Here is an 11257-nt window from a genome sequence, read left to right on the forward strand (position 1 = left end):
TGACCCACAAATTTAATGATAATTTTGAAAAAATAAGAAAAATAATAAGAAAAAAATTAGAAGAGAAAATCTAGCATTTTTCTTATGTTGTAGCCTAACTACCTTTTTTTATTAGTCCTGGTACTTTTTAAAAAAAATCGGACACTGTGGTGATTGAAACGTCATGAGAATCAATGTTCGGTCCAACTGTCGTGTTACTAGATAAGCGGAAGTAGCTATAAGCTCATCATTCTCGCAAAAATCTAAGTGTATATATATATTTTTTTATGAAATAATCCCTTAAAAATTAATTTTCACTCTCACGATTTTATTTATTTATAGTTCTGGCAATTTTCAGCAGGGGTAAAACGGCGGTTATGATTAGCGGTTATTAGCTAAAACCTCTAACAGTGACTACCTAGGCAGTTAGCAAAATTCATTAACTACGTTTGTTAACTGCTAACCAGTCGTTAGTGGTTAGTAACTACAATAACCGCTAACCTTTTTTAAAATTAAAAATTAAAAAAAAAAATCAAAATGATTCGTTTTTATTGTAATATAATAACAGCATACTACATACGACATCATATCTAAATTTTTATATATATTTAAAATTTTAAACGCAAAAAATATATTATTTCATATATATATATATGGCAGTGTAATCACATTCAAAAGCCGTTAATGGTTAATGGTTAACCCAAATCCAGCCAAGAACAGCAATCAAAATTAGAAATTTTTCTGCAATTTCTCTCACAGCTCCGTCTCTCTCCTTCTCCCTCTCGTGCTCTCCGTCTTTGGGTCTCTTTCTCCCTCTCAAAAAAAGCAAAGGAGAAAATAAAAGAAATGAACGAGTTGGAGAAGAAGAGGAGCAACAAGAAGACGGAGATGACGTGAGTTGAGGTTTTTTTTTTTTAATAGTTTTAGTTTTTTAATTATTGATTTTTTAATATTTAATTAATTTCATATTATTATTTTAAAAATATTATTTTTTTCTTGCCCAAAACAACCTAAAACTGGGTCGTTCGGTGCGGTCGTTCTGAACCACCGCACCTACGCCGGATTCGATATAAGGCCGGTTGTTTTGATTCTATTACTCACTTTTGGTCTCCTTTCTAATCATAAGAGATAAGACTAGAAACATGGAGGCCTGGTTCCTCATCCTCATCTCCCTCTGCATTTCAGTCCTACTCAACCGTCTGATTGTCGCCAAGAAAAGCTCCAAAACCCAGCAGCTCCCTCCCGGACCCTTCACCGTCCCCATCCTCGGCGGAATCCTATGGCTCCGCAAGTCCTCCGAGCTCGAGCCTATCATCCGCAACCTCCACGTCAGGTACGGGCCCATGTTCACGCTCCAAATGGGCAAGCACCCGGCCATCTACGTGGCCAACAGAGACCTCGCCCACAAAGCACTCGTCCAAAACGGCGCCGTATTCGCTAACCGCCCCGCAGCCCTTCCCATCAGTAAGATCCACTCCTGCAACCAGCACAACATCACCACCGGGTTCTACGGCCCCACATGGCGCATCCTCCGCCGCAACCTCACCTCCGAGATCCTAAACCCTTCGCGCGTCAAGTCCTACTCTCGCGCCCGCAAGTGGGTTTTGGACATCCTTCTCAACCGCCTTATATCTCACTCCACGACGGAGTCCGGCAACGTTAATCCAGTCGTTCTGATTGACCATTTCGGATACGCCATGTTTTGCTTGTTGGTACTCATGTGTTTCGGGGACAAGCTCAGCGAGACCCAGATAAAGGAAATCGAAAACGCGCAGCGTCACTTGCTTTTGGGCTTTAGCCGCTTTAACATGCTCAATTTTTGGCCGACGATTGGGAAGATAATATTCCGTAACCGTTGGGAGGAGTTTTGGAAGCTTCGGAGATCCCAGAACGATGTACTGATGCCTTTGATAGAAGCGAGGAGGAGAGCGAAGCAGGAAAGGGCAAGCAAGGCAAAAGAGGACGACGTAGACACAAATGATGAGTTTGTGGTGTCGTACGTGGACACGTTGTTGGATTTGGAGTTGCTGGACGAGAAGAGGAAGCTTGAAGACGGGGAAATGATTGGCTTGTGCTCGGAGTTTCTCGACGCGGGCACGGACACTACATCCACGGCGTTGCAGTGGATAATGGCGAATTTGGTGAAATACCCACACGTCCAAGAGAGGGTTTGGGCAGAGATTAAAGGGGTCGTTGTGGGGGATGGAGAGAAGGAGGTGAAGGAGGAGGATTTGCATAAGTTGCCGTATTTGAAGGCGGTGGTTTTGGAGGGTTTAAGGCGGCACCCACCTGCGCATTTCTTGCTGCCACATGCGGTGACGGAGGATGTGGTCTTGGACGGCTACTTGGTGCCCAATAATGCCAGTTTGAATTTCTTGGTGGCGGATATGGGATGGGACCCCAAGGTGTGGGAGGATCCCATGGCGTTCAAGCCTGAAAGGTTTCTGAGTGGTGGTGGAGGGGAAGTCTTTGATATAACGGGAAGCAGAGAGATCAAGATGATGCCTTTTGGGGCAGGGAGGAGAATTTGTCCAGGAGTTGGCTTGGCCATGCTTCATTTGGAATATTTTGTGGCCAATTTGGTATGGAATTTTGATTGGAAAGCTGTGGATGGAGATGAGGTTGATTTGTCAGAGAAGCAGGAGTTCACCGTGGTGATGAAGTACCCATTGAAGGCCCATCTATCTCCCAGGTTTTGAATGGTCTGGTTGATTTTCTTGGTAAGATGTCAATGTCAACTTTGAATCAAACTCTACAGCTATATTAAATGAAGGAATGAAAGCCTGAGTGTCTTTGTGTGGCTCTGGCTCTGGCTCTATGTGTTTTTCTTTCAACAGACCTATGCTTTACCATAAGTTCGTTGGCTCCTTCCTATGATGGATTGTCTTAGTGTTCTTTGTTTGTATGCATTTGTATTTGGAAATAAATACCAAGATTGCGGGAATTTTTTTGCTTGTTCTACTATGTCTTCTTATTAATTTTTCCATGTAATTAATTTAAAGAAATGTTTTCATAGGACTATAATCTTTTATATTGAAAGGTAAAAAGGAATTACAGTGAAAAATGCATTACTTTTAGTAATAGTACCATGTCAAGAAGTATGTATTTGAGAGTGTGTAGCCTTTCTCAATTTTAAAAACTTGCTTGGTTGATGAGATATATACGGGCTGGGATGATGTGCTGAGGTGGGGACTAAGGATGTGGAAGATGAAATCAATGAAGGCCCATTTTATGCAAATCGGATGGAGTACTACAATTTATACTGTTTGGAAGCAAAAAAACAATGTTAGACAAGGAAATCAAATCCTTAAAGAGGAGAAAATTGTTTTACAAATGAAGTGGGAGGTTAGATCACCTGTTATTGCTATTGGGAGTTTAAGTGATCAAGGGAGAATGAAGAACTTTGTGGTAGCTGTGGTTGATTCTGTTTTGAGTTGTCTGTATATGGTATTCTGAGTGTTTTTTTTTTTTTTGCAGAACTTGAATAGTGCTGCAGGCTAGATTGATGGCAGTGATGGGTGTAAAGTGTTTCTGCAGAGTTGAAACCGCAGTTTTGTGTTTGGTTGTATGTTGTCAAAATTGGAGGGGTTTCATTTATCCAAAAAAAAGAAAAAGAAAAAAAAAAGGCATTACTTTAAGGGTGAGTTTTATTAAATGTATATAAGCTTTTTTATTTTATTTTTTCCTATTCAAAGTGGGGAAGGGGAAAGGGATTACAAGAAAATAAAAAACAAAGTCGAAAGAACCTTCAGAAGAGTAGTCGGGAATGGGTCAAATGAATGACCCAGCCCATCAACCAAACTGAAACGGCCAATAAGGCTAAAAAATATGGCAAGATTCTGTAAACGGAACAAAACTCATCAAGGTTAACATTACGACCATCAATGCTAGGTAGAAGAAACCAAATCCGATCATCAGTAGTTGGTAAAGAGAGGAAGAATTCTGTCAAAAAATGAAAAAGCGACTAGTTCAAGGAACTAGCTAGAAAATAGAAACACAATGAACATAAAATTACAAGGAAAAATAAAAGAAAAGCAAATAAAATCTCAGAATAGCAATACTAGAGATGGACAAGGCGAAGGAAGGCGGCCTGACCCGATGTGTGGAAGCCATTGACCGGCGCATCAGGACCACCCGCCGACTATTGTAGTCAGGAGGCGGGGAAAAGCCACAAAAGCGGTCGGCAGTAGTGGTGAGTTTTATCAAAGGTATATAAGCTCTTGACTTTTACCAAAGCGTGAGTTTTACCTAGTGTCTTACATAGGTTAAATATAATATTAAGGAAAAATTACAGTTTACCCCCTCCACCCCAAAGTTGTCAGCGATTTGCAATTCAACATCCAAAGTTTCAATTTTTGCAATTCACCTTCCTAAAGTTTCAATTTTTTTCAATTCAGGCATTCCATCAATCAAAGCCGCTTTGATTGACGGAACAGAGATCACGTGCGACGCACGTGATCACTTTACGCGTTTTAGTACCGAAAATACCCCCATCAACATTACCACCCTCACTCACGCCCTAACCCAGCTGACCCACGCCCAACCCAACCCAACCCAACCATTTAGGCTTTACTTACTTTAAACAACAAATAAATAAGTCACACTGTCAAAGCCGAAGCACGCACGGGGTGAAGAAGCTGCTAACCCACGAGAGAAAGGGACGCGACAGAGGGAGAACCCACCTCCTCGACAGCCCATCGACAACCTGCGCGACAACCACTCGAGAACCACCCAAAGTTTGAACTTTTGCGCATTTGTGTAGGACGAGGTAAGTTTTTGCCCTTTTGAATTCGTAAATTTGCACCGAACTGTGTAGTAGAAAACTAAGGCTTTTGGTAAATTGGGGTTTTCGTGAGGGGGTTTTTTATTTGGTTATCCCTAACTCTGTGATGTTGATTTATTGTTAACAAAAAATTGTTTTCTATTGTATTTGGATTTATTGTGAAGAGAGAGAGAAACGATGGAGTATACCTCAACTTCTGGAGTTTCATCTTCACCGCATAGGCTTTGCTACTGTGAGCGGCCGATGGTTGTAAAAACAGTTTAAACAGAGCACAATTTCGGGAGGAGGTTTATGGGTTGCGAAAATTACAAGGCACGTTTTATGTTTATGATGAGTATTGCGAAAATTTGGGCAAGTTCTTCAAACACATAATTTCTTGTTTAGGGTTGTAATTTTCGTTGTGGGTTCTTTAGGATTTAGGATAAGTATTGATAATTTATTGTTTTAATTTCTTGTTTATGGTTTTAATTTTTGTTGTTGGTTATGTGTTTAGGTTGAGTACTGATAATTAGGGTTTAGGGTTATGGTTGTGGGTTCTTTGTTTAGTTCTTTGTTTAGGGTTTAGGGAAATTTGTAGGGAAGAGTGCTTTCAATCTACGCACATAAGTGGTTTGAACATGTCATACTTCTCGCGCATAGCTTTTATTGTCAATATATAAGAGCATCCAGAAGGTTTATGTATTTTAAAATTTTATGAGTAATGGTTTAGGCGTGATGCTTGTGTAATGGTAGAAAACCATTTAGCTATCGAATTTTATGTGTAATGGTTTTTCAACTACACTATTGAATTTTATCATATTCGATAGTGTAGTTGAAAAAAAAAAATGATTGTGAAAAAATTTCACCCTTTAGCTATTTTAAATGTAAAATTTGTTGTACATGAATTCTGACCATTATGTTATATAAATAAGACTGTAATTAAAGTTCCAACTATTATGTACTCACTAGTTTAATTTTGAGTGAAAATCCTAATTAAGAGGGAATGTCATTAACTGTTTTTGTCATTATAAACTAATATTTTATGTGTTTAGGTTGGTGATTAATATTTGTTTACTATTTTACAGATCAACCGAGATTGTGGTTACTTTGAATGGATTGATCCTGAGTTGTGTACGAAATGTAAAAGGGTTGGAACTTGGTTCTGGCGAAAGCATAAAAAATTGTTGTCAGAAAAAAAACGGTGTGAAAACATGGTTGAAGTTGAAGTCAGTAAGGTGAAGATAGAAATGGAGAGAGAAAATCTGTGTGTGAAAGTGGAAATGGATAAAGAAATTGCCCGGTATCAAAAGGAAGTAGAGATTGGGGAGATCAAACTCCATGCAGTTAAGAAGAATTACCAAACAATTCTAGCGTGTTCCTGGGTAATTTGTTTAAGTGTCATTTTCATTTTGTTGTTTGGATACACTCAAGTGGTCCGTATGAATGCAAGCTTGACCGTTTGAAGTTGAACTGATGTGTGTGTAAGTTTGAGATCATATTGTGTTTTTTTATGTTTGTGTCATTTTGGGAGCATAATGAGTTACTTTGTTTAGGGTTTAGGGAGAACAATGTGGTATTTTGTACTTATGTAATTGTGGGAGCACAATGTCGTATGTTGTAGAGTTGTGTAATTCTAGAAGCTTATCTAAAATGTAATGTAGTTTTTAATGAATTTATTAGTTGCTATATGAATGTAAATTCCTGTTTTATGTAAACATGAATTGTGTGTATGCCATGCATTTGACCATAAAGTCACTCGGTATATTGAGTTTGATTTTTTACCTATAAAAAAACATTTATCATTACAATTGATGCACCTTATTACAAAATTCTCCTCCGCACATATAATTTAAATGGGTGATATAATGACGATTTACTAGAGAATTATAATGCTCGTGCCTGATAATTCAAATACCGACTTGCAAATTAGCAAAAAGGAAAACCTATACCATAAAAAAGAAATCAAGGTAAATCTATACCCTTTTGTAACGATTTTATGAATTACAATCTAAGTACCTTCACATCATAAACAAAAAGAAAAAGAAAAAAAATTTGCAGCAAGTAACTAAGCCAGCAACACATTCACAATTTCCATAAAAAATATGTCCATATTTCCAACCTACTTTTAACCAGGTAAAAACTAAGTACCTTCACATCGTAAACAAAAAAAAATCTGCAGCAAGTAACAAAGCCTACAACACATTCACAATTTCCATAAAAAATATGTCAATATTTCCAACCTACTTCCAACCACGTAAAAACTATGTACCTTCATATCGTAAACAAAAAAAAAAAAATCTGCAGCAAGTAACTAAGTCTACAACACATTCACAATTTCCATAAAAAATATGTCCATATTTCCAACCTACTTCCATCCAGGTAAAAACTATGTATCTTCACATCATAAACAAAAAAAAATCTACAGCAAGTAACTAAGCCTGCAACACATTCACAATTTTCATAAATAATATGTCTATATTTCCAACCTACTTCCAACCAGGTAAAAACTATGTACCTTCACATCATAAACAAAAAAAAATCTGCAGCAAGTAACTAATCCTGCAACACATTCACAATTTTCATAAAAAATATGTTCATATTTCCAACCTACTTCCATCCAGGTAAAAACTATGTACCTTGACATTGTAAAAAAAAAAACATTTGCAGCAAGTAACTAAGCCTGCAACACATTCACAATTTCCATAAAAAAACATGTCAATATTTCCAACCTACTTCCAACCAGGTAAAAACTATGTACCTTCACATTGTAAACAAAAAAAAATCTGCAGCAAGTAACTAAGCCTGCAACACATTCACAATTTCCATAAAAATATGTCCATATTTCCAACCTACTTCCAACCAAGTAAAAACTTATCCATAAACTTTACCAACTTCCAACCACATATATTGTTATCCATATACATTACCAACATCTAACCACATATATTGTTATCCATACATATTACAAATGAAAATCACATATATTGTTATCCATACACATTACCAATTTCCAGAGACACTAACAATTTAACAAAAAATGTAACATATCAAAACAACAAAAAACACATAAGGCTAATTGTCCATGACTTTAGGGCTTCCATTGTGGATTGAGCCGTTTTCTTTTGGCTTCCATAATTTTAATACCTTTTTTCTACTGTTGTTGCAATGCGTTTTTCTTTCAACTTTGCAATAGTATCAGACTTTGCTGCAGCACCAGTACCTGCAGTTGTAGCACTAGTAGGTGTAGCTATACCACTTCTGCCTGCAACACTAATGCCTACACCACCTCTGCCTGCACCACTTCTACCTGCAACACTAATGCATACACCACCTTTGCCTGCACCACTTCTGCCTCCACCTCCTCTCACTGCGAAACTTCTGCCTCAACCACCTCGAACTGCAAATCCCCCTCCCCCCCTAATTTTAGCCCATCTAGGTCCACCACCCATAGTTTTCTGTCCAGTTCCACCACCTCCAGTTTTAGGCCCTGCACGTGAAGGTTGAGTTACAGCAGGGACCTTTTCAGTGAGGTCAATATATACAGGAGCCTTTGTAGGTGTATTACGAAAAATACCTCTAATCCTATCAGATGTATGAGTCCTTGATGTAGAACCTCATGTGACCATTATATGAATTTTTATATCTTCTGTACCTTCCATCCTGCCCCATGCTGGAGATAAGATAATTCTTGCCCCAAGTTCAAAGGGGGCGAGATTGCTATATTGGTCTTCAACAGGTGGAGTGTTGCTCCGCCTTTTTTTTTTCTTCTGATTTTTGTTTTTCAGGATTAGTAATAAGAATTGATTAATGTTAATGTGAAGAAATTAGTTTTACTTTATATATAAAAGACAAAAAAAAAAAAAAAAAGGAGGGAGAAATTCATCTGTTTTTTTTAAATAAAAAATAAAAGTAAAGAAAGTTGTTTGTAGCATTATGTTGCGATTCTAATGGTTCAAAGAAAGTTGGATTTGTGGGGTGTATGTGTGAGATTCATATGACCCACAAATTTAATGATAATTTTGAAAAATAAGAAAAATAATAAGAGAAAAATTAGAAGAGAAAATCTAGCATTTTTCTTATGTTGTAGCCTAATTACCTTTTTTTATTAGTTCTGGTACTTTTTTTTTAAAAAAAAATCGGACATTGTGGTGATTGAAACGTCATGAGAATCAACGTTTGGTCCAATTGTCGTGTTACTAGATAAGCGAAAGTAGCTAAGCTCATCATTCTCGCAAAAACCTAAGAGTATTTTTTTATGAGATAATCCCTTAAAAATTAATTTTCACTCTCACAATTTTATTTATTTATAGTTCTGGCAATTTTCAGTAGAGGTAAAAAGACGGTTACGATTAGCGGTTATTAGTTAAAACCTCTAACCGTAACTGCCTAAGCAATTAGCAAAATTCATTAACTGTTAACCAGCCGTTAGTGGTTAGTAACTATAATAACCACTAACATTTTTTAAAATAAAACAATTAAAAAAAAATCAAAATGATTCGTTTCTATTATAATATAATAATAGCAACACCATATCTAAATTTTTATATATATTTAAAATTTTAAACACAAAAAAGATATTATTTCATATATATATATATATATATATATGGCAGTGCAATCGCATTAAAAGCAGTTAACGTGGTTCAGGCTTTGGTTTTCGTTGGGGAATATATATATAAAGAGGTTTGATATGGACACAACACAAACCCAACTTCTTCCCTACGTATCATTTAATTTAATTTTTTTTTTTTAAACCAAATCAAACCTCTCTAAAAAATTAAATTTTCAGAAATCTAAAAATCCTCTCTCGCTCCCTCCCTCTCCCTCCTGCGCTCACCCTCTCTCCTCCGGCGAGTTCATCGGCCACCGGAAATCCCCTCTCACTCCCTTGCTCTCCCTCCCATGCTCACCCTCTCTCTCCTCCGGCGAGTTCTTCGGCCACCGGAAATCCTCTCTCACTCCCTCGCTCTCCCTCCCGCACTCACCCTCTCTCTCCTCCGGCGAGTTCTTCAGCCACCGGCGAAGCTGTCCGTTCGTCGCAAGGTTCTGTCCACTGTCTGTCTCACTCTGGCGACGTCTACAGCCACCGGCGAAGCTCCTGTCTCTCTCTCACTCCTGCGAAGCCGAAGGCTCTCTGTCTCCTCCACCGGTGGTAAGTAATCCCTCTCTCTCCTCCACATTCAAAATCTAGGGCTTTTTGATTTATGTGTATTGGGTGCTAGAATAGTGTATTAGATTTATGTGTATTTAGGGTTTAGATTTCTGTTTTTTTAATATTATTGGGTTTGGATTTTTACTTCTTTTTTCGTTGGTTGAGGCTGTGTTTGTTCATGCTCGAGAAAGATAGTTTTTGGTCAGATTTCTCATTTGCATTATCAATGAGTTTGAATACTTTCTAATTTTGCTCCTATAATTGCTGACTAGACATGGTTGATTCGAATTGCATTAGATTTATGCTAGAATGTATTTCTCTGCTATACACAATTTATGCATTACCCAGATCTCTGAAATAGGAAAAAAAAAAAAAAGGTTTAAGAGGTCATGTGTAGTAGCCAGGATGGATAAATTGAATAGGTGTTGCCATGTTCCTGGCTGGCCTGGCTTGGCCTGGCTGTGGCCTAGTCATCAGATCTCTAAGATGCTGTGCAACGATGGTTGCCATGTTCTTGGCCTGGTTGTGGCAGAGTTGTTTGTTGATGATGTTGGTGTTGGTGTTGGTGTCCTCGATGATCAGTGTCTCTCATGCTTGCTCACCTGAAATGCAATGACATAATCTCATGCTTGTTCAGCTGTTAACGAAATTTGTTGCCTGGAGATGGAAAAAGAACCTTGACTTTGAGAGCAAAATCTGATTCTCTTAAAAAAAAAAAACCTTCATTGATTTGGTAATTTCTCTCTGATATGTTTTTTTTTTTTTTTCCTTTGTAATTTCTCTTTGATGTCTTTCGTGGATATTCAAACTCGACTTGCTGAAATCAGTTTGGGATTTTCTGATAAACTCATATGGACTGCTTCTAGGAAAGGAGTATATGTTAGTTATGATACTTGGGAGGCTCTTAGGGAAAAGAGAGTTCAAGTTGAGTGGTGAAAGTTAGTCTAGTTTTCTCTAGCTATTCCAGGTCTAGAAGTTAGTCTGAAAGTTGTATTATATACAGATCCAAACCATTTTATTTATTTATTTATCTTTGATCATAAAAATTTGGTCCCAGGGTTTGCTTTTTTGTTCTTTAGTTGCTTTCTAACTCCATCTATGCATGTAAATATGTACTACAAGTATGGAGGTACTCTAAAATGCACTTGTGATGCAAGTTTGTTTGTCTTTGTCCATGGATCTTGGTTTGTAGGGGGCCTAACTAAAGTCTTTTACTCTTTTTCCCTACTTGATCAACTTTGTGCTTCCCTGCTTGGATCTAATCTGTTCAGGATATATATATATATTTGCAAGGTTTTGTATAGTTTTAAGCTCAGATCCGCCTGTACATGCTCCTCTCGCACCCACACGATATACTAATGGCT

The 11257-nt window shown here is 37.6% G+C and overlaps 1 protein-coding gene across 1 annotated transcript; it reads left to right on the forward strand.

Moving 5' to 3' along the window:
• The first annotated feature begins 1042 nt into the window (after window positions 1–1042).
• LOC132191486 (cytochrome P450 89A2-like) lies at window positions 1043–2880 on the forward strand. The gene has a single exon (XM_059606525.1). The coding sequence runs from the start codon at window positions 1122–1124 to the stop codon at window positions 2676–2678; it is 1557 nt and encodes a 518-aa protein (XP_059462508.1). The 5' UTR covers window positions 1043–1121; the 3' UTR covers window positions 2679–2880.
• The last annotated feature ends 8377 nt before the right edge of the window (window positions 2881–11257 follow it).

Source organism: Corylus avellana, chromosome ca1 (genome assembly GCF_901000735.1).
Source record: "Corylus avellana chromosome ca1, CavTom2PMs-1.0".
Taxonomy (NCBI): domain Eukaryota; kingdom Viridiplantae; phylum Streptophyta; class Magnoliopsida; order Fagales; family Betulaceae; genus Corylus; species Corylus avellana.